General features: G+C 38.2%; 1 protein-coding gene across 5 annotated transcripts in view; it reads right to left on the reverse strand.

Annotated features, from left to right (window-relative positions):
* Positions 1 to 25,030, reverse strand: part of CTDSPL (CTD (carboxy-terminal domain, RNA polymerase II, polypeptide A) small phosphatase-like) — an 85,647-nt gene extending 60,617 nt beyond the window's left edge. For 2 of the 5 annotated variants that reach the window (XM_010561158.1, XM_010561168.1), the window contains exon 1: positions 24,851 to 25,030. In XM_010561158.1, coding sequence (XP_010559460.1) covers positions 24,851 to 24,926 — 76 coding nt within the window. In that variant the 5' untranslated portion in view covers positions 24,927 to 25,030. The remainder of the gene's footprint in view (positions 1 to 24,850) is intronic. The other 3 variants (XM_010561193.1, XM_010561185.1, XM_010561176.1) reach the window with 2 other exon arrangements.
* Between the last annotated feature and the right edge of the window lie 90 nt (positions 25,031 to 25,120).

The following is a 25,120-nucleotide window of genomic DNA, read 5'->3' on the forward strand; positions in this document are numbered from 1 at the left end:
TTGGAAAGCTCTCAAATCCAAATCCAGTGCTTAAAGCTTAACACAGCAGTGCAGAAGAAGTCTTTCCAAAACAAGGTACAGCAGGACGACTTCACCGTTCTTACAAATCAGCTGTCACGCTGGAATGCGTAAACAGGCATATATCTTTTTTTTTACTGCTGCATGTAAAATTTGACTACTACAACTACCTCAGGATTTTCTATGGAGTAGCAACACAACTAGTAGTCCTTTCTTCTCAGTTTTTGCAGTGGATTATTCCACAAAATCTTGAAATAGTCTGATGAAGTAACATGAAAAACACAGGATATACATTTAGCTCATCCAGTCCCTTTCTATTTTAGTGGGAACACCCACTAAAGGTTTCAGTACCTGCAGATTCAGTACATTCTCCATTGCATCATCCAGGTCACTTATGATGGACCAGTGCCAGACCTAGAACAGACTGCTGCACAGTCCTACCTGACACATCCCTTCGAAGGCCCTGAACTAGTGATAACACTATGCAAAGATTTCTGCACCCATTTTATACCAGCTTATATGCAGACCACATTTTTCCAGCTTAGAGTCTTAAAAGCTTTACTTCACTCATGGTAATCTACTGGTTTTTCCTTTCCTTGCTACCACGTTACAGACGTTAAGTTCAGTTTCTTTGACATCGTTTATTTTTTAAAAGAAAAATCTGCTGGATATTATCAGTTTCCTTGGGTTCTTGCAATATTTCTTATGTTTCCATGTTCCTCTCTGAAAACTGAAATTAGAAATTATGAATAAGGCAGCCTAAGTATTATGTCCATTCTTCTGGGTTTTTTTTAGACTCTTATTTACTCTTCCCAAGGTGTCAAAGGTAACAGCTCACAGCTCTGAAGTTGCATAGTTTCACACCAGCCACTAAGCATCCAGTGATTTAATTTGCCATCTGCTCTCAATTAAAGACTTAGCCAAAGACTGATACAAGCTTCCCTTCCCCCATTTTAATAAAATATTTTAGTGTTAGAAGTTGGTAACTTCCTCTTCCTGCTGAGCAGCAGACCAAATCCTTTGTCTTCCTTTCATTACCACAATACTTGCTGATTCTTTGTATTCCCCACAGCCACTGCTAGGTGCACGTTCTGGCAAGCACAAGTCACAGAACATAAAAAATTAATTAAAAAAAATTAAAATAACAACAAAAATATCAGAGAAGCAAAAATATTTTTTTATACTTATCCCTGCTCAAATCACCCCTATTGGAAACTAGGTCAGACTTTCCGCAGGCTTCCTTCCTTCTTATGCTGGAGAAATGTGTCCAGTTAGTGAGTTACTATATTTTCTATCCTTCATTTGAACTGGGACAGTCTGTGCTTGTCTCCATAATAAAAAATTCTGTTAAACTGCCACTGTATCTTAGGTCCTCTTTTTTTTCAGGTTTGCATCTATAAAAACACTGAGTCATGTCTCCCACCTCTCAGAGTTTATTGAGGTTTGCCATCTTGTAGTGTACTGATTTTAATGTTTTTTTTGCTCTCTTTCCCCCTTCTTCCTCCCTTGAATCCCCCGAAGAATGCCACCATTTCACAGCACCCCTCCCAAACCACCCTCCAATTTTGTGATCCCGGTGCCTCCTTACCTATGATTTCAGAGTCACGCCTTTACGGATCTCTCTCACGTGCCCTTCCTACATCAAAGCCTGTTCAAACACTCGGAAGACGTGCTGGACAATGTGTCCTGCTGTACTCCTTCCTCAAGTGTCTAGTTGCAAAAATCACTTCACCACCATCTTTTGTGGTTTGAATCACTCCGGACTCTTAGACAGCATATAAGGCACGTGCTAATTGCAAGATGCTATCAGGTCCTTGAGTGAAAGCACAGTAAGGATACAAAGACGTCCAAGAAAAACTATCTACTACAGCGTGACTGTACTGACACCATCATCAGCGCTCACTTTCACAACCTATTATGCTAACAAGAGACGTGTTTTCACGAAACTTGGCCACTAGAGAAGCTGTCTGGTGCTACCGTTTTACAGTAAGTTTTATTATTTCTAACATTTCACCTCAGTCTTTCTTTCCTGATAACTCCATAAATGAAGTTCAAATGTTTAATTACTATGTCATAAAGACCCATCACGAGGACGTTGGGTGCTTCACCCACCACTTAACAGAGAGCACTCCTGAAGCTGACACTGTCCTGCCACACAACGGTTGAGCAAGGACAGCACTGAAGGAATGTTGTTATGATGAACCATAGGAGAGTGCAGCAGTCTTCAAATAGCAAGTGCAAACATTATTTATGTGCTCTACATCACTGTCGCTGCTCCTGTTCATACGAAGCGCATCTTAGTCCATCCTACAAAAGGCGGAGTGTGAATGCAGACTGTAGGCTGGCTCTTCCTGCATAAAAGACAACTCCAGCATCTCCAGAGTTCATGTTTGGCTTAAAGAGGTGTCATCTGTCACAGGTGAAGGACTTGGCCAAAACTGAAATTCCTTCCTGTAACAGACCCTGTGTTTTCCTGCCCTTTGCAGATCCCCTCCTTGCACAACTGCAGCTTTTGCCATGTCTGCTGCAAATAGGCACATCGCACTGATCCTTTTTCACAAATGCACAAGTCATCTCAGATATTTCTAAAAAATAATTGCTCTAACAAATCTTCATGTCTAGATGAAATATGAAAGTTATTTTGAGAGAGGTGCATATCAATCCTTAAGGGATGACTCTTACTTCCTTACCAAGAAAATTTTAGGTTGTATTTTCAGAGTCTAAGAAGTGCCAGAGAGGCACTAAGACACAAAAGTGATCTGTAATTCTGCTCAAATCCTCACATAAATACCTCTCAACAGGACATATTTCCCCTTTTGATCAAATGAGGACCTGACTATAGCCTTTTCTGCCCAAGTCAGAAAGCTGCCCAGCTCCCTTTAAGAAAGCTGTCACCAAGACCAGTATTTCCACTGTGACTAACCACACTGAAATAGAAGTGGTTTTGTTTGGTGGGGTTTTTTTTAGTGCTTTTTTTGTTTGTTTGTTTTAAGCTTTTTTCTAAATTGATTCTGAACTCAAATGCCTGGGAGAGAGGATTTAAAAGAAACCAAGCAACAAACAAACAAACTTTGTGCAATTTTGTATTGTTTCTTAATTCATCTTTGAAGACAGTGTGTAGTATTGGTACAAAAAAAAAAAAAAAAGTCCACAAGCTCAGCAGTCAGTGAAACACCTATGCATTTCATTTCCCTAAAGTTTTTCTTATAGGTAGAATATAAACTGACCACCAACACTTTAATCAGTATTAAGCATCCTTACAAGAACAGATAAAAATTATACTCTGGTTGTCCAAGTAGGTTTTTTTTTTTTTTTTTTAAGCACACTACTTTCGATCAGCATTGTATAAATCCAAATGTTCAATGTAATAGGAAGCTTAAACATTAAAAAAACCAAAGAACTGCAGAATTCAAGGACTCCCAATAAAAGAGGAAATAGAAGGGATGTTCAAGACCAATTACGCTTACAGCTCAGATGGACCCCAATAGGTTCCCATAACGTTTCAAGCAATAACCATTGTCTCCACACAACACAGCTAACAGAGGAGGTACCTAAACTTACAACCATCTCTTGTAACAATGAATGTTTCTACCACCATGCTCAATCTAGACTATCATTTGACACACAGGCATGCTTACATCTGTTCAGCTGTTCTGCACATATATATGCATGCCAAGCAGATGAAGAGAATCGCATTTGTAGTGATGAATGAAATAACTACAGGCACATTTGTAATGTTTCACGTCAACGGTGACATGTTCATCTATCAGGTTTTCAACATGTACAACCACCTTTCCATCATGAGATGTCTTACTACAGACTCCAGCAAAAGCAACCGCAACAATTAATGATCTGTTTGGTACATTTGTCTCTACAGGTACCTCATGAAATCAGAGAGTGGGAAGAAAAGGATGAATCGTAAGAAAAACCAGTCTCATTTATGAAGATGACAATAAGAGGTCAGACTCTATATACTTCCAGAAGTGACCTAATGAGCCTTTTCTAAGGAACAGGGCTGCGATCTTGTTTTAACAAGAAGTAGGTGCACGTTAAGAACACAATTTTTCATGGACAGCAATGTAAGAAATAAACATTAATGACACTCCAAACATACCACTTGTTTTAGGAAATGAGAAGCCCATCAATTATCAGTGGCAGACCAGGATGTACAACTACCGGGACCAGATCCCAAGTCTCTGTGCCAAGGGAGACCCCGTATGTTTCAAGAACTTTTGAAGCAACTTTTCTGAAATACTTCAGAGTACAGGATTTCCGAATGCATTTATGCTAAACTTTATGTGGAGCACTGCTAGCAGATAACCTAGTGTCCTACATTTTTCGGATACTAGTTAAGATAGTAATTGCAAAGAATATGCCATTGATGAAAGGCCAGAAGAGAAACAACCATGATCTGCTCCATGTAGAATCACAGTTTAAAGGCAAAGCCCTTTGAAGCATAAAGAAAAAAAAAAAAAAAAAAAAAAAACAAACCCCAAATACACAACCTTTCTTCCACCAAACACAACCCCTGTTTAAACTTATGTTCGGAAAGGGAGCCAAACGCACACGAGGAAACAGAGAAGATGAGGCTGCAGCAGCTTGTCATATCGCGTTGGAAAATTTTATTAAAAGGAAAATAGATTTATAAAAAAAAATTAAGTTAAGCGCTTAGTTCCATGGATAAAACACATATTGATTAGCTGCTATTTTTGCTTCCACGGGGCTATCATAGACAGCAGTTTTGAAAAGAGCCCCACAACAAACACTGAAAATAGCAGCAGAGCTAGCGTACAAAATGATTTTCAGTAACACGTCAAAAATATGCTATCGAAGATTAACTTCTTGCCTCCAAAAGCAAAGACACTTTTTTAACCATTAATCTACCAAACTGCAGTTATTAGAGACCTCTAGTTACCCATACCAGAGACATACAGCACAATATATTATGAAAATATACCAAATACCGCTGGTAAATCAGAGAAGACTTGCCCTCAAATTATGCAAAAACTAGCTACATGGATTATTTCAGTACTAACACTCAGTGTTTTGCAACATTTGGAAAAGATGGAAAAATAATCCAACTCCATGAACATGAGTTTTCTGTAAAATGCTTCACTTTTGGCCTTGCTATCCTGTAACAGAGAGCACCAATTGGCTAATCCACTTTCAGAGATTTTTTTTATTTGTATTTTTTTTTAATTCTCTTGAATAAACTGCAAAACTATGACCTGCCTTCTCCTGCCATGTCACTACATGAGAATAAAGCCTGTATCTTATTATGCAGCTTGACGTTATGTTAATCTTAAAGCAAAACAATGGAGTGAAATGCTAATACTGTCACCAAAACAAACTAAAAAACAATCAGAAAATGTGCTATTGAGTGTAAAAGAGTTGTATGCCCAAATAATGTGAGAAACCAAAGCAGTAATTAACACAAATTGTTTTATGTGACAGAACGAACAGAATATAAACAACCTACTATCATGACACTGTTTAAAGAAAGAGTTGGCTTGTTATGGCCTAGTTGGCATTACGGCAATAAAACAAAGGACACTGCAAAAGGTAAAGGTGAAGATAAGGAAAGGATATATCAGAATTTTATTTATTTTTTTTTTCTTTGAAGACAGGATTCAAAGGAATTTTTAAGATGAGGTACAGATTTTCTAAAGGAATATCTACCCTGTAATTTTTTTAAATCTTCTGTACTGAAAATTAATTTTCACGGCATTCTGATGAAATGCTAAGACGATGATGATGATAATAATAATAAAGTATGTACATTCTTCCTGAGGCTGTGTGAACAGCAGGTTGTATGAAGCATTAAACTATTTCACCTCTGCAAGTTCTGTGCTAAAATTAGAAGTTAGAGCAAAAAGTAGTACCTAAAATACTGTCGTCCTACATGTCCTGGGAAAGTTAAACTCAAGGAGCAGAGAAAGAGTATCCTATCTGCAACAGTTTAAAGAAATTTAAAATAGAAATATAAAGAAATCCTAGCACTAGTACCACCAAAAATTCCTTAGTGTTAACAGCTGCTTTTTTGTAACCTCAGAAGAGCATTTTGCAAGAGGCAAGCTGTGCCTTGTTGCAATTTTTAACCCTTGCTCTTCCTGCACCTTTGTGGAGATATGACTATCGGCAGTTCTCTTTTACAGTTGAGGAAAATCAGGGAAGCACAGTCCTGACAAGAGGGGACTTATGTCAGCTGCAAATGCTGATAACAGTTTATTAAAGAGGAATATTTTGAAGGATACAAACTCCAGCCTGACATTTACGTCTCTTATGTGACCTGCAGAACTTCCTGGTGACATAAGATATAATTGGCACAGAAAATAAGAACAGGCAGAATGAAAGAAGGGTTGAAAAAGCACCCCAAACCACCAAGGTCGTCTATGCTGCTGTTCTCTCAAAATCCAACCTGCTCTACATGAAGTCCACACATGTTACAGTACAATCTGAAAAACTATTTTAAATCATTACACATTTGGGGAAAAAATAACTAACACAAGAAAAATGTAAAAAGTTGTCAGATGGCAGTTTATTTAAAAGCAACCCATTATTTAAGCTTCTTGTTCAGGAACACTGAGCTATTTATGGATCATCATGTCATTTCTGGAGGGAGACCATAACTATCTGATACCATGAAAGTCCTCAGTCTAATTTTCAGAAGAGCAGTGACACTAGTGCCCCAAGCTTCCTCACATTCATACTACACTGTAAAAGAGCCATTATCAAAACTACTACTCACTAAGATTATATAGGCTCAGATTCTGTGTTTTACAGAAAATATAATAAACCACCATGCCAAATTGCTGCAGGATATTATGAACTGCCAAGTTTTAAAACAGAGAAAGTTGAATTTTAGAGGCAAAGGATCTCATCTAAATTTTAAATCCAGACAAACTTAAGTTGATTTCAAGACTGAGTATGAATATACACAGTGTAACAACAGCAAACTACTCAGGAGCAAGACCACTTGGTAGTTAGGAATATGTTTGTCAAAGAATGAAAAACATATGTAATTTAATAACATCATCATCATCATCAACAACATCTCATTATTTCCCTTTCCATCTTTGAAAAGGTGAGCTGATACCAGTATTACCTTCACATAAATATATATCCAGAAAAAATAGTTTCTCTACAACCATAGCTAAGCATCTCTAGGTATTCTGTAGGATGGCCTCAAACAAAGCAGATTAAAAAAAGCCAGGAAGGGTTGGTCGGGTTTTTTTGGTTTGGTCCGTGTCCCCCCCCCCCTTTTCCCTTCTTCATTTTTGGAGAGTTTTGTTTGGTTTTGAAGAAAGCACATGCTGTTGCTCCATTTGAAATACTAACCACTGCAACATAGCATTTCTTGAGCTTACCTGTTTCTTGTTTTCCAGAGAGACTATGCTTTCTAACTGTTTTGGCTTTTACTTTTATGAACAGATATAGGCACTACAACACTGTAAAAGTGCGCTTCCTACTTACTCAGTTTTATGCTGTAGCTATAACCCCAACACACAATAGTCCCTACACAACATGTTCAAGATGTAAACCCACTATTACACAACCTGCTAAAACTGGCAGAACTCTTTGCCACTGACCTTATGTTCCCATATTTTCTCTTGTGAGAAAATTAACCCAATCAAAAGGCGGTGGGGTTGGAGCAGAGGGGTGTTAACTATAGCTCAGACATAAAACACTGGACAACGCATAGGTGTACAAGCACTGGTGTTTGTCAGCCTGATTCTGCCTTTGTCTTCACCCTTATCCAAATATTTCTCTGGACAATTAAAAAAAGTTCATGGATTAATAGTAGGTACTTACTGAAACACTCAGTAACTTGGGTAGAGTGTCTCAAGAACCAGCAGGTCAAATCCTTAACAAGAGAGTGCTGGAAAAGAGGAGTATCCCTTTCAAATGAACGCAGCTTCCATTTTCCTAAGTGACTTAACGATGTTAATATTTTTTGACACATAGTATGACTTTGTTGAAAGTGAGATTTTGTTTATTCTAGAAAATTTTAAAAGCTGTGCATGCACAGTAGGAGAAGTGCTTTCAACAGGTGATTATGCTATAGCAAAAAAATGGCTTAGATGAGTAATTGAGAGCATGACAAAATTGTATTATTTCACAAAGTGGGGAACCTATAGCTATAGTATCTTCCTGTCTTCAGGAAAAAATACAGCCAAAGCAAGTAAGAGAACAGAATGAAGCACTGGCTTTAAACTGAAAATCACTACAAACATAATGGAGGAGAAAGCTCTTTGCAGACAAATGATATTTAAGTGAACGGTGAACTGCTTGAGGAAGAGGGCAACATCTGACAAACAAGCATTTTATTATTCTTCTGTATATCTAGATTAACATTTTAAGCAGATACAGCTACCTAGGGGGAAGTTACAGAGAAGATGGAGTGAGACTCTTGGAGGTACACAAGAACAGTAGAAGAGGCAACGGATCCAAGTTGCAGCAGGATAAATCCCTCCTAAATATTAGGAATTACAGTGGTTGAACAGTAGAAGAGGGCCCCAGACAGGCTGTGAAATCTCCATCCTTGGAGATAACTCAAAACTTGACTGGACAACGCTCAGAGCATCCTCAGCCCTGCTTTGAGCAAGGACCTGCAGGTGTCCCTTCCAACCTGAATTAGTGTATGGTGCTAGAAGCCTGGACACCACCTACCACAATAACAAACCCTGTTACCTAAAGGTGGATAACATGTATTTACGTATAGTTTGTGCTCCTGCATACACATGTAACAACTAACTCTCAGTTATTTAAAGAACTATACACAAGTATTTACAATGACTGAAATACCACTAATGGGTTAAAAAAGACTTAAAAAAAAATCCTTTTCTAACATCAGTCTGCCAGTCTTGTATGAACAATAAGCCTTTTCTTTTAAATTTTTTTATGTAGCAGAAAATTAAAGCTTAGTATTTTTATCTTAAAAAACTGTATTGCCAAATAAGAAAACCTAAAAAGGGCTTGTGTGACATCTGAAAGGTGATTTTTTTTTTTAAACTGACATTTACATCACACTGAATTCTTTAAAAGCTTTCATCCATCTTTCCTCCAGTTTTATGTTAGCTACCTTATTCTCCTTTTTCTCAGTTTTCTGTTTACCCCAGAAATATCGGCCTATCTTCTTTTTCCAGTTCGTTACTATTTAGTCATCCGCATTCCCTTAAGTTACTTCCTAGGACATTAACAGTAGAGGTAGAGCGAGCAATATCATAGCCTGCCAGTGGAAATAAAACATTTTGCTAATCATTGATCATAGAAAAAGGGTGAAAAGCATTAGCATCTCACTAATTGCTATACGCTTTGTAAATATTTACCAAATTGCAAACTTTCATCATGAATTCTACTGTGCCAAGCTCCAGCAGCGAGCTAAATTTTATCCTTAGTATCACAGACCAGCATCATTAAAGTTGTAACACTAAGCATACAGCTGAGCTTACAGAATGATTTAATCTGGTCCTAAAGCAGAATTTCAGAACAGAAGTCTAAAGTTGGCTGTAAATTCAACTGCCCCAACCCAAAACGCATAGCAAGTACCTGTGTTAAAATGCCTCCCCTTGAAGTAGAGCTTAAGCTCACACAAACAAAGTCCTGTACAGGTGCCAAGCCACACATACCTGTGGGATGAGACAAGATTCCAAAATATTACAGCTTTAAGTTCACAAAAGGAGGAAGACGGGTACTAGATGGAAGCCCTGCGAGCAGGGCACTGGTCAGACCCCCCATCCCAGGCATGGCCATGCAGCTCTCTACCGCTATTGTCTTTCCCTTCACTGATAAGAGCAACCTGAAGCTAAGACCCAAACCACTGAAAGTGTAAGTCAAATGAAATTCAGAAAAAAAATATAAAGAGTCTTAGTTCTAAAGAGCTATGAGAATTTAATTTTGCTCTGAGTGCAGTAAATTTATGCTTCCTGAATATAAATGTTAAAAGAGAAGTATATCAATTCTTTTAATGGAATGCACACTTTGGACTTTTTTTTCCCGTAGCAGTACCATGGACTACCAACAAGTATGAGATGAATCCAGCCAGAATCCCACTTAAAATACTCATGTATTTGTGATCTCTCCCCTTCCTTCCACAACAGGATCCCGTTTCCTTCAACACAGCCAGCCTTGGTGATCTCCCGGATGAATCCTCTTTCCCTTCCATAACTGAGTACTGATTTGCCTTTGATGCTACAGACTTCAGAAGAGCAGGGAACTAAAAGTTCCTTACAAAGACTTTTCATAAATAACTGCAAAGGATCACGACCTTGCAAGTATACTTATTTAATTCAGAAACAGATAATTATAACAGATTTTGTGGAAATGCTGAAGGGTAAGCATATAAAAGTGTTGGTGGTACTCACTCAGGAAGCCAGCTGACAAAATCCATCAGAGAAGGCATTAGCAGAGGTGATTTTTTATCAAATTCAGTTGCAGCTTTTTGCAATGGGAGATTTGTTAACATCCCATAGAAACTGTGAAAACCATCAGAAAGGCCCCTGGAATAATGCAGCCTTTCCATAACCCTCTATATTGTTCTCCGGGCTGCGCAACAGACACAAGGAGAAGTTTCTCTACAGTGGCAAAACAACAAGCCCCTGCTGATGCTGAGATCAGGTTTGCCTCTATGGAGTAAAGCAATATGACTTCAGTGTGACATTAAACTTCCACAAATCACAATTTAAATATGCTGCTGAAATTTATCGATGAGCAAACTACACAATTCTTGTCTGCAATAGGGAAAGTTGTTAAATCTCTTCCATTTTTACTGCATTACTGATTAAATTCAGCCAGGTATTTTGGCTTTGGAAGCTGCAGCATAGATGGACTTCCAGGACGCTGAAGCACCACGTTACCTAACGCTGTTCAGAACAGCGGGTTTCAAAATCTGAAAAGCCCGTTTTAACAACCACCCCCAATGCTGCTAAACTTAGAGAAGCAGAACACCACCAACAACCGCTGAAATTTTTTTGCCAAGTTTTCCCTCTTCTTCTCCTCCTCCTCTGAAGTGAGGCTAAAGATAAATGGCAGGACTCTGCAAATCCGTATCCCTGGTTACATTTCAGTGCAGCCAAACACCAGTGCGGCATGTACAGCGTGCGGAGCTCATGACAAAATTGTCAAATTAGGGTTTTGAACTCCATTCCACCTATCTTTGCACACAGCCAAGCACGGAGGTCGGTGAAAAAACTGTGCATGCTTCCTTTACTGTTAATGGAGTCTCCAGTACATAATTCATGTCATCCTAAAGCAGACAACTACAACGGTGCAATCAACTGCATCCTACAAGGGCCTGCGTTTCCTCCACCATTTATTAGAACAAACCCACCTTATTTACATGCACACATGACAAAGCCACAGGTTAATTTTGACTGAGTACTGAAGATTATTTTATTAAAAAAACCAACCAAACACCAAACCCCCAAATCGAAAAATATTCAAACACATTGAACAAAATGGAAGACGCCCTGACTTCCAACTTTATCAACCAAAGGAAGGAAAATTCTTCTGTTCCTGACTACCTGGTAAGCTACAGCAACACTTCCATTTTTCAGACATGAAAATGCTTCTAAGCATTGCTAGCAACAGCTCGAGTACTTGACTGAAAAAGTTCTACCAGATATTTAAGTACTGCATTATTTAGGACTCCTCCAAGCAAGGCAAATGACTGTACTTAAAATACTAGTGACAGCAGAAAGCCTTGTTTCTAAGAAAATACTGCCAAACTAACAGCATCAAAGATGAGCAGCACACCATGTCTTTCAGTCACGCATCCTCAGCTGAGGGACAACAGAACATCTGGCTCAGCTTTTTCTCAAAAAGGACCGAAATGCTGAAATCAATACACAGGTAGTGTATTGTGTATTGATTCACACAGAAAACAAACAAACAAACAAAAACAACCAACAGCCAGCGGGGAGGGAGGTAGGGATGGGCGGTGAGTGCAGGGCCCTGGACATCTCCCGGCACCTCCTGGCTCCACACAGAGTGAGAATAATTATATGTGGTCCTCCCAGTAATCAAGAAAAGTGGCCTATTTGGCTACTTCGACCAAGAGGCGGGTCATGGTTTAGAAGCACATTGGTATTATTTCCTGTGACTGTTCCAAGGGCTGCATTTAACCTCTGGGAAGTGATATGAATAGACATGATGTTTTCCAGACGGAAAGGTGTTAGCAGTCAGTTTTATCCAAACATTGCCAAAGAAGTATCTTCAGGTTAAGCATCTGAGTCCTCCATTCAGTTGATGTGCTCTAATTTTTTCTAGAAGAATTAAAAAGTGACTTCTGTAGTAAATACTTGATGCCACCTTTCACTGGAACACAAATCAAGAATTTAACATGTTTATATTCAACTCTCTTGCTCAATACATTTCTACTATTATTTAATATGCAAGACAACTGTTTACAGAGAAGTTAACCCATGCAGACTTTGCAAAGAAAACATAAGAATTTATAGGTGTTTTGCCACTTGGTAAACTTGATATTTATTAAAAAAAAAAAAGTGTTTCTGAATACTGGGTCTCAACAGTAACCTTATCATGTTCAGAAAATATGCAGAATTTATTTTGTTACAGCACAAGACCATCAAACCTCAAGAAACATTTGGTTGCTTTGTACGATGAAAGAGAAAGCAAAACCAAAACTGCTTTCAGAGACATCTGCTTACTGGACTTGGTAGTCATTTCCACAACTGCAACATTTTATCAGCTATTTAACTGAAAATACAGGATACAGATTCCCAGACAATCACAGTCGCTGCACACATATCGTCTTAATTAAAGCAAGAAAGCCTGTTTAATCCTGTAAAATATTTCGTAACAGCCAGCTAGCTATCACCTAATCAGCTATTAAAAATGTAGAAACTGTGAACCTGTTTTCCAGTCAGAATTATCCATTCAAAACTGTGTCATTATTATCCAAAACAGAAATCTTTACTGACCTTATTAGCGGAAGAGTAAAGCCATTTGTTACTTGAAGGCTTATCATACAAAGCCCACCTACAGTGGGACTTAAGAAATCAACTTCACAATAAAAAATTGCAGAATTATTTTTAAAAGAGCAGCTAGTATTGGGCTGACAATTACTTGAAAATAGTTTAAAAATACCACCATAAATTTTTGGTTTTGTTTTCCCACCTTGACTCCAACCAGTAATTTAAAGTGGTCAATAGAAACATTTTACTTCAACCTTGCACCATTAGCAAAGGAAAAAAAAAAATAAAAAAATCAAGCATTCTGGTAAGTAGTAGGTGCGTTACTGTTTGCTGAAAAAATAATGAATTTTTACCTATTGACTTCTAAAATTACTTAGTGAATTCCAACATCCCCCTGTCCACAGCACTAAGGATAAACAAAGCCTAAACTAAACAGATATTAACTGTAACATGTTGAATTTAGGTCTATCTGAGCATATTATGCAATGAGTCAGCCCAGCCGTATTTTACTCTTATCTTTCTTTAGCACCCATTGAAGACATTTCCAAAGCAAAACCAGTGTTACTTCTATGTTTTAGTACAAACACTACTCAAACACATGCATATCCTTGCACACTACCATCCCACTTTCTCAAGGGGTTGGAGTGTGTTTTGTACAGAGTGCCAGGTTACCTTGCTAAAAATCATACTGGTATGCCCTTCTGGTCATCATCACAAGGCTGCCTTCTGAGATTTTCATTATTAGTTTCCTTTTCACAGCTTATACCCCTGGTAATATTACTGGAATTGTTTTGTTTGCTTGGTTTTGGTTTGTTTGATTTGGGGCGGGAGGGGTAGGGGGGGGGGTGTGTGTCATGTTCTGGTTTTCTTGGTTTTAGGAGCACAGGGGAATTATTTTTTCTGTTGCAAAGCTCCAATAAATATTTTTAGATATACAATTTAGGAAGATTGCAGGTGTTATTTAAACAGAGATTGGTGAAAGAAATACTTCTGGGTCATGGGGTGAAAAAATCAGAACCGTGTGGTGCAACAGGAATTCACAACTGCTGTGGAAGCTGTATTGGATCAGAACCACAATAGCGCAAGGTCAACATTAAGTTTTGCACTTCAGGCCTTAATCTAGCATAATACACAGTGCAAAATGAAATAACATAGTTTCATTCTTTCTATTTAGGACATTTCCTGAAAGGACACTTTGAACATAAATTATAAAGTGAAACCTCCCTCTGACCCCACCTTTTCTTGAGATGTGGTACTGCAGCTACTGAGTGCTACTCTGCATCTAATGGAAACAGTACCTTACTGATGGATCTAGGGGCACCTGGTTCTTAGGGATCTACTGAAGTTGTTTCTTGCACCTGGGGCAGCTTTTGTCTGAAAGCTCATTATTCTCCTTTTAATAACATTACAATATTATAACATAAGACAGTAACAGTATTTAGCTATTATGTTTAAGATAAACAACTGTTTGATTTAAAGGTATTGAAAAGAATCCATCACTACCAAAACAACTGAGGTAGTGACATTTTTAAAAACACTGTGCTCCGAGAGCTCACTTGCCTGCCAGAACGATGCTAAACAGGTAATTTATTATAAAGTGCAGCAGTAGTAGTACAAGTAAATAAAGGAATGAGACCTGAAGAGATTTCTGTTTCAAAACTGCCAAGTTCGATTTCCAGTTTTGTTCAAATTTTTATCCTTTCTCCTGTCATGACATATTTACAAAAGAAAAAGTGGTGGCAACTGCAGGCTAACATGTTGGGCACCAACAATCTGAAAGAATTACAGAAAAAACCACCCCAAACTATCATCATACTAACAGTGAATGCTCTTTGTAGTAATACTAATTAGTGTGTCTAAGTTGTTAGCATCCTTTCCAATACAGAAAGCAAGAATTTGCCGGAGTGCTTCAAATTTCTTCTGGGGCAGGAAAGAAAGGAATTTGAATTTCAGGGCACAGTTTGCATTAAACTGTCAGTTTTATCATGATAATCTGGAGCCAGAAACATTCAAGTATTCAATCCACTCTAAAATTAAGAAGGACATTTCTTGGGTTTTTTTAGGTTTCACTTTCATTCTCCATTAAACTTCACCATACTTGCTTCCTTGACATCTTTAATCTCAACACAAGAGGGAATCTTCCAGAAAGACAGGAGATTTTGAAGTATGAGGAAAAAGGAGTCCCACAACTATGTACTCACGATAAACCCGATTAAACAAATCCACTTAAAATCTCATTCCTTTGTGGATAAGCACAGACCTCTACACAGATGCAAATTGTTTTACAGTTATGTTGTAAACCCCCTCCTTCTGGGACTTTTCAATTTATGTCAATGTGTAATTAGCAAATGAATTGCACTGTAGATTGCATTCAGTACTCTTTTCCTTTTCTTTTTCTAATTCCCCAACTAACATAACCTCCCCCCGCTTCCAAAACTCTCAAATCATTTTCAACTGATTCTCAAGAAAATCAGCTTCATATCATAAAAAGTCATGAGAATTGGCAACTGGCCAACAAATGACTTGGCGGAGGGAATCATCTTCCAGCACACATAACCCATCACAGGAAAACTGTTGGTGAGAGTTCACAATAAATATAAGTACAGATACTTGACATGTGCAGTTGGTCACTATGTAAGGACATTATTCCCCTTCCTTCCCCTACTGACTGATGACACACAATTCATATGCTGAAATACTATCAGTACCTTCATAATATTATTTTTCAGTACCTTCAAAAGACTACTTTTATTATAATAAATGCAAATTGGTGTCAGTTAATCCTGTTTAGGAACTTCCAGATAAAAACTGTTTTGGCAACTGTATCTTCAAAGATTATGCAGGTCACCCATACGATGCATGAGCAAACACCTCCTTTTACCCAAATGGGATATTCTGCCTTTAATTCTGAAGCCGTGCTGTACTGTGGAAAAAACCCTAGCATACTTTATTTTATTTGTTATTTTTCATGCATCTCCTCCCTTTAACTACAGCACAACATTCACTCAAGTTTTTTAACCAATTGTTATGAAGAAGAAATAAATGTCTTGGCTTTAAGAACCAAAGCTGCTACGCAGCGGTGGTGATCCTGCATCAGACACAAGATGATAGACCTTTATCTTCCCAGATTTTAATAGGGAGTTAAGAAACATAGAGAACGTCTCTCCTTATAAGATAGCTCCTGCCATTCTGGCCAACTTGCCAGGGGCCAATCTGTCCATGCAGTATGGTCCAGGGTTCCTCATCACTGCACCATCTCACTCCCCAAACATCTACTATAGCTTCTCATACCAGAACTATCCCTGGACGCAGCCACCAGTGCCAAACACCTCTGAGCCCCTTAAACTTCAACACAAAGCACAAAGAGGCAGCTGTTACAATCCAGAAACAAGAGAAAAAGGCGAGAAAGCAAAATACAGCAAGGGAGAGAATTAAAAAAAAAACAAAGGTCAAAGCTTCACTCAAAAAAATCCTATAAAATACATGCTTAAACTGTTTTTCCTGAAATGCTTTGCTTTATGCTGCATTCATCAAATTGTTAACGTGTATCTTTAACCAATTTTAGTTTTCATTTACAAGAAGTCCCATAAGCCTATTTTTTTAAATTTGCAAGGCTTTTGTGAAGGTTTATTGAGATCCTTTATAATCTTAAAAGTTCCTTTCTCTCCAGGTGGTAAATACTACATCGTTCAATGTGCTTGGCTGAACCAAGTATAAATTATTAAGTATCTTCTAGGAATGTGTCACTATTGACCACTCCTTTGCAGAATACTTCTATCTGAAATATCACTAGGAATAATTGCCAACTTCACAGTTCAAGCAAACCTTAGACTGCAAAACAACTTCAAAACCTATGCCCACCATTTTGAACTTTACCAAAGCTTTCTGATAATTAGATCCTCAGTAACCACATGTACGTGCATGGGTAACCAATGCAAGTATGTAAATATTCAGGCATGTATATACAAAACAGCTTTTGTGGACAAAAATAAAGAAGCCCTGCATGCAAATTGTTAAATGCATGCCCCAGACAACTTTGTACAAAATTCGTACCTTTAAAAAAATTCTTTTACTAACATTACTTCAAAGAAACATGCCTAGATTCTTCTACACGTGTCCATTGTAATACCATCCATTGTGGCAGAATTTTCTTTGACAGCTATGAAGATGGAAACTGATCCATCTACCCCAAAACGTTCTCTGAGGCTAGGACTTCATCCCCAAGTACTGCAGACGCATCTCTCCCTCTTCCTCCCTCTGACTCCCAGAGGCCAGGAGAGGGGGGAGCGCTACACACCAAGGATGACCAAGCTTTGCAAATCATCAAATAAACAAGAAAGATTAAAATTTTACTGCTGATTACAGCAGACAAGGAAACAGCAAGATTAGTTTTACTGCAAATTCTGCTGGGAATCCTGGAGGACAACTCAGGAAGCAAGAGAGCTGTGGGGGTGGGGAAGAGCATGGCAGTGAATAAAAATCAATACTTTACTTTCTACCAAGAAAACAAGGAGGTCCTACAACAGTAGCAGAAAACAACTGACAGAACTGGCTGACCAGTTGCTCATGAGAGATGACTTGACTTTAAACAAAACCATCAATATACAAACAGTAACTTCAAGTCGGCATTCATGAAATAAATTTGTTTCCTACAAAACTGTCCTGAATTTTTATAAACATTTTAAGAAGTTACATACACAGTAGTTTTTGACAGATCAGGCATCCTCCATTTGGGGTTGCTCTTCTGTAAAAAATATGTCCTTCAGTATCTTATTTGTCCCTGTCTGTCAAGCTTTAAATATACTAATAAACATTCAGAAGAGAGTAATAGTTCTTCCTTGCAAAAAGAAAGAAGAAAAAATATCTCATTTTAAAAAGCCCAACATCCTTAGAATCCAAGTCTACCATATATTTATTCAGATGTAACTCACAATAAATTTTTTAGGCAATGGAATTCCAATTTCTAGTACAGCCTATCACTTCTAATAATGGGGTTTTCTTTTTTTACAAATCATACTTCATTATCTTGTACAAAGAAAACAAGATGTGGCACTTTTATGCAAGTGATAATTTTGATGACACACTGAATAAAGCCTACAAACTTTATGTAGGCCCAATGCCATGCACAGAACTTTCTCTGCTCATTTGTCTAAAGCTGGTATTTTTACTGCTAATAACTATGTTATGCAGTAGTAGCTGGTACTGAAAGGACTGGACTGTCTAGGATTCACTTTGATTTTTCTTGTCTTATAGCAAACGTTCTAGAAATACAAAAAAGGCCAAAATGATATCACAGTAGAACATATTTTTACTCTCATCTATTTAGATGCTACTCAAGCCTTCTGTATCTGTCACATCTATGTCCATCTTACACCTTAACCTCTCCAAGTAAAAATAAAGCAAGCTCCCATCAAACTCCGGCAAAAGTAGAAGTTGTAGAAGATAAACATTTCCAACGTGAAACTCTTAAAAACGTCTCTGACTATGTTACAGCACAAAAGGCATCTTTCCCCTGTGCCTGCCCACAGCCCCTTACAAAAAGCTCTGGAAGTTCAGCAAAGCATTTAAACCCACTGATACCATGTTATCCTATTTGAGCCTCCCGGCCAGGAAGATGAGCACTGAAAATACAGCTTTTATCAATATCATGCAATAGAATTAGACACATAAGAACTTCAGAGATGCTGCTGAGCATTTTTCTGAGATTTTCCAGGCAGGTCTCCACTGCTGAAAGAAATCAAACGGTATTCTAGCAATCCAGATGTGGTCTTTGAACATCTAAATGTGCTTGCTCATTAGCTCTATCAGCCGTTCTCTTATTTCAGCTTTAAAGATTCCTGCCCCTTTCTGGATATACTTATGAACTGGGATACGGGAACACACCCAACCACCCAACCGGGTGGACACAGACCCACCGACTTCATCGTGAGAGCACCCACTGCCTGGAGCAGTACGAGGATGGACGGGGCCGGAGAAGGTCAGGAGCCCGTAGTAGACACTAAACCTATTCCCTGTCCCACTACCAGTGCCCATTTGGGCTCAGCAGCCCTCAAGAGCCAGGACTTCATACCCTCCGCTCTGTCCTTCAAACAGGCTGGAGCACTTCGGCAGCTCTCTTCTCCTTCCTGGTCCTACATACACCACATGCCCAGCTTCTCTCCCAGCAAGATATATACCCCAGCCAGGGAGGAGGAGGAGGGATGAGCCACATCTTCCCCTACTGATCCACACAATGGGTAAAAACCCAAGGAAGAACACAGGGAGTTAGACCTATCTTTGCTTTTCCTATTTTTTTTAAAAAACGTTAAATCTTGTGGACAGAAACACTTCCAATATAATTCAAAGTAATCCATGCAAATTCTCCGTTGGGTAGGCTTGAGTAATGGACAGAGTCGCTCCCCAAGTTAAGATTTCCATATCCAGGATTGCCTGAAACTGGATTTTTAATGGAAAATGTAATACTGAGCACCAACCACAGTGGTCATTGCCAACAACTCTTCCAATGCAAAATTTAGCAGAAAACAAAGGCGCACTTGCTTACAGAGTGAGTATTTAAGATTCAACATATATAAAAATTGTGAGCTAGAACTAATTTGTAACCATTTTGATGTTTGAAAGATGACTTTTACAAGATAGTAAAACTCATAAATTAAGTGTTCCGTGATGGAAAAATAAGCTTCTCACAGTTAAACCTGTCTACTAGGCAAACGGGAACAACGTCTTTCACCAACACTGAACAAATAAGTGAGTTTATTTCTCTTAGTTTTCACTTTCTCAGCATTTTAGTTTGGTATCTCTCTAAAGAAACAAACATGGACCCATTATACCAAGGCTTATTTGTGATGTTCAGATTAAATTCTGAAAGATGGAAGTGTAGCATCGATCACACTGCATTTTACTGATTATGTCAGAAAACGCTATTTGCATTTCTGAATACTGAATCGACAAAATGTAGGTCAACTTTGGTTTTTTAAAGGCATGTTAAACTTCTGAACACTTTAGCTAAATCACTGCATTGAAACAAATATGAATTTGACATGACATGCACTATGAAGAAAAGATAATGCTGCAGCTTACAGACATGGACTGAATATTAGATATTCATGCAAATTATAATTCATGTTACTGCCAGTACACTTCAGCTTGTTAACTGCTACTCTAAATCAAACCTTGGGTTACTACAGGTTACTACAGTCTCCCTGGAACATAAAACCTACTGTATGGTTACTCTGGTTTCATATAACAACTATGTCATTAGTTAATGATTTAAAATTTTACCCTCTGCGAGCAATTCACATTCCAATGTAGTGCTGGAGTGGTTTCCACATCTGGGTTTTTTGGGGGGTTTTGGTGGTTTTTTTTTTAATACTAATTTAAAGCTAAAATTCTGAAGTTAGTATTATAAAAATTTGTTGAGACAATGTCTCAGGAACATTAACATACGTTCAAATGTTTGAGTACTCTGAATCCTGGTGATGTAATGGCAAAAAAGAATATTCAAAATATGTTCATATATTTTCAAAATGCTTTTTATTGAAGACACAATTAAAGATAGTTATTTTGGCTTTTAACTTGAGATCTTAAGAACTTTTATTTTAAATGATAATGAATACTGGTCTCGTCGTCTTTTTTTTTTTTCTCCTCCAATATTATTTGAAAGAAAGGAAGGCAAAAAAGTTTGCCTGTTTGCAAAAACATCCTCAGAGAATTATACTGTTCATTAAAAAAAAATTAATGGTTTAGGTTCCACTGTGAACCTTTTTCAAATAACTTATTGCAGAAAAAAATACACTTCTGTAGGGGCACTAAAACATTTAGTTACCCTAAATAACTGAAAATAGATGCTCAGCTGACAGACAAATTTTATAGAAGTCAGGAAAGATGCATCTGAAGAGAGAAAACACAACACCACAGCCTCAAGGTAGTACCTGAAGGAGGATTGGACTATTATTATGCTACTACTTAACTTGGCACATAGAAACAGCCAAGAATTTGCATAATTTATGAAGATCAAATTAAAACATGTAGGTAAAAAAAGGGAATTAACTTCTTGGGACGGAATGCCTATTACTCATCCGCAATCATACTCTCTACGTTACACTCAATGCAAAGACTTGTCAGCATTGCACTTTTTTCTCTAGATTTAACTGTATAGATTTTACATTAGAGATCACTGTTAAACTAATTAATAAGTAATACTTTCCTTATAAAATAAACAGTTGATTTTATCTGTAGAACTCAGTAGAGATTTAGATTTTCAGTTTTTCTTTGTAGTTTTTATTTCTATTTTTTCTTAGTTGCTCACATTTATCACTGATTTAACAAACTCCCTTTCACATACTTGCGTCTCCATTTTAATTTCAAGTTAAAAGTCTTGTTAATGCTTCCAATTTCCAGAAGTGCCAAATGACCACAACATAAAATATTTCTGCAAAGAACTACTATTTTTGTTACTTAAAAAACTAACATGGAATTAAATCCTCCATGAATTCAGTGCTCAAAATATTTTTAATCACCTACGTAGCACTTCCAACTGGGAGAACGTAAGTTTCTATTTCCCAGAACTAATTTAACGACATAGATAGGGACCAAAATCCTCCAGGAGCATGACCACCACAGGCATTTCAGAACAAACATTACAATAATAATAAAATATGATTGTAGCAACTTTCCATGCTCAGCCTTCATTTTGACAGACAACTAAATACAGTGCACCACCATGTGGCAACATATTAGGGAATGCTTCATGTACCAAGATCTGTTTTTTCCCACCTTTGAAATTTTTTACTATTTGTTAAAAATAAATGTTAACGATTCCATCTTAGTATTAATAAATTCCTCTTTAACGAGCTGTCACAGCTTCACTTATCTCAAAAGCTAATTTTTAATAGATCTGGACTAGCAAGAAAATATTTGCGCATTTTTATTTCTAAAGTACAGTATTTGCCCAAAAACATAACTGCCCCACAACCAGAGAACAGCTCTGTTTCTTGCCAATCGCGCTCTCTTGCACAAGAGAAATAGGGCATAAGCATATACTGCACATCAAGCTCCTTTTAAAACATGAATACATTTAAAAAAAAATAAATCAACCGAAATGCTGGACTCACAGCTGATTAAAAGCTTCAAAAAATCTTGGAAAAAAATCAAAGACTTGAAGGTATACACATGCATTATTTAGCAGTTGCTCAGCTACTGTAAAACTGCTTCTCTCCAGCTTAACAACAGGAAAAAAAATTGGTTTTTTCCATGAGAAACACCAACAGAAGGTCCCAGAAACCCTAAGAAAACCCTGACTCCCGAAGCCACTACATGCCACTTAGTACCCTGGAACATATTTCTGCAGCCATACGCTAAACTTGGAGGAAAAAGCAGGTTTTCATTAAACTGGACAGCCTTTGCTTACACAGTATAGTGCTGTTGTAATTCACTGTATTAGAAAATTTCAGAAGATAGGCTCAGGTGATTCTTGTATTTGTTAAATACAGAGTTAACTCATTATGCCTTAACATATTTGTTAGCCATTTTGTACCAATACATTCAGTTCAATCTGAATTACCAGTGAAGACTCACTTTAAACATCAGTCTCCCACTAAGAACCTATCTGTATTCACCATCTCAGCTTCAGGCTCTCTCATAGCTCACCGGACCTAAAGGTTTTGCTAAAACTGTTAAGAAATCTAACAGAAAATTGGGTGACGCGATATGCAACCACGCAAGAAAGGTAGGTAGCGCAACGGGTTTTCACAAGCTCCGTACCTCCAGCAGTGGGAAAACCTGTAGTGGAAGAGGTAGGAGCAAGCAGCACTCTCCTTCCAGAGCCCAGGACGGACAGACCTGCAATTCTCTTTCTGCAAAAGTTGCTCTGGCGTGATTTGAGAGTCTCACCACAGAGCACATAGTCAATCCAAAGCATGCACTTTAACCACATTAAAAAAAAATACAGAAAAAACCATTAATCCACCTCCTATATTAAGATCATGCTGAAGTTGCCTCATCTCAAACTCCAACTACCCTCCTTCCCCCCTCCCCCAGCCCACCCTTGCTAACACACAGCCTGAAAAACCCCTGGTATGCAATTAAGACCATCATAATTTTCTGCCAAAGACAAACCAATAGCAAGAACACAATGCATATTATGCAAGTTACTGCATAGTTATGCAAGTTATATGCATATTTTTGCTACGCAGAGTAGCTCACTGTACCGAGGACTCTGAAGACACTTGTTTGATGTGGATGCTTACTCTTATTCTGAGCTGTCAAATTTTCCTCTACTTGTCTCAACTGGCTTTTTTACACTAAAATTTCAACCAGCTGCTAACAACATTAATGAAGCTCTTCCAGTATGTACAATAATATAGGCTAAGACCACAACAACATCTGAGCACAGTACCACCTAAGTCTGCTCCAAACCAGGTCTTAGGAGACAACGTAGGCAGAGCACCAGCACCTTATTTACTGTAGACACCCCATGCTCAACATTGACAAACCGGAGGAAAACATCATAAATCTCTTGAGACAAACAAGGCCTCATGGTGGAAGTTATCACTTCACAAGCGATACCAATTCAAGAGAGTTACATGAATACTCCTATACCAAACAGAAAAATAATTTTTCGTTCTAACACCCCCCACCCTGATGGCATTTCTTTTTTTTTTTTAAATTTACCTCCATACTACTTCTGCAGTCAACACTGGTGAGAGGAGAAGACGGAGATTTCACACACAGCCTTTCATTCGAAAGTAACAGGGACCAACTTCTCCAACAATACAGGACCCCTCACTATTTAGAAGATGAGCCACACAAAAATGGAAGCTTTCTGGATACTAAAAGCATTGATTTTAGGGGGAGATATATCAATCTACGATTTTTAGAAGACCACTCTATTAGGAGGTCTATTACCATACCTACTAGGGACCATCGCCACACACTCTATTTCCAATTTCTGTCCTTTCTCCCCTTTTTACCAGCACTGCCCATAACAAAGCATAAACTCGACATCCAAGTAACTTCCAAAATCTGTGAGCAATCACACAGAACTCCCCAGAACTTGAACCTTGCTGCTTACCCGTACCTTTCTCATCGCCAGCTGTAAGGACACAACCACTTACAGCCCAAGACCCCTCCGAGCTTCCAGAAGGAAAGGAGATTAAGGGCAATCGTCAACGTCCAGACTTTTGAGGAGAAGGAGCTCCTTTGGCCAGGCTGGATTCAACTTATTTTGGAGTAAAATGCAACGTAAGTGTGATGCCTTATGCAAACAACAGCTATTTATCTAGAGAGTAAACAGAGCCCGCTTTTAAAAGTAGCCCATGTTTCTTTCTGAGACACACGAGTATCCTTCAACAACAAACCCGAAAGCTATGCAAATTCTTAAATGTGAGGCAGGGAGAAATACAGGGAAGCAGAGAGAAATCGGGAAACCCTTTTTCCCAAAAAATGGGGCGAAAAAAATTAAAATCCTCAGAGCTGAGATTTCAAAACCTTGCAACACATCCAGCACAGGCATCCTTTCCCTGAAGCAGGGCACTAACTGCAAAGTGACAACCTTACAAAGTTACCTCGCGGACCCTCAAGGAACAAGAGTATTTTATTTAAATAACTGCTGATTAAATTCAGTATTTAAACACTGTAACAAGTTCTCGGCTGTATTCAGCAAGCAGCTTCAGAGACCTTCACGCAAATACCTTCATCCCACAAAAAAAACCCCAACCAAACCCAACAAGCCCTCCTCTATTCCCAGCAGCCTCGAGAGAGGATTATACGGTTACTGAAGAATGCAAGTTGTTACTACGTGCATTTTTAAGCAGCGATTTCCAGAAAAAAAAAAAACCAAACAACAACCCTCAAACAAAAAACTAAATAAAAACCATGGAGAAAGACCGAAGGCAGCTCACCTTTATCCTGAGTGCAGGACAGGATCTCCTCCTCTTTGGGGTTAGTCACCTGGGTGATAATGGACGGGTTGTCCATGGAAACAGAGTGAGATTCCACCTGGCTATTTCCCTCCCAGAGGCAGGCTTGTGTGCGAGGGGGGGTGTGGGGAGGGTAGGATTTGTTTGTTTAAAATTCAGTATGTGGATTTGTATTTAAAAAAGAAAAAAAAAAAAAAAACAACAAAAAACCCCCAACTTCTCCAGGAGCGAAGCCAAGCTGAAGGGGGGGGG

This window comes from Haliaeetus leucocephalus, unplaced genomic scaffold (assembly GCF_000737465.1).
Source record: "Haliaeetus leucocephalus isolate CR32 unplaced genomic scaffold, Haliaeetus_leucocephalus-4.0 Scaffold0, whole genome shotgun sequence".
Classification (NCBI taxonomy): Eukaryota; Metazoa; Chordata; class Aves; order Accipitriformes; family Accipitridae; genus Haliaeetus; species Haliaeetus leucocephalus.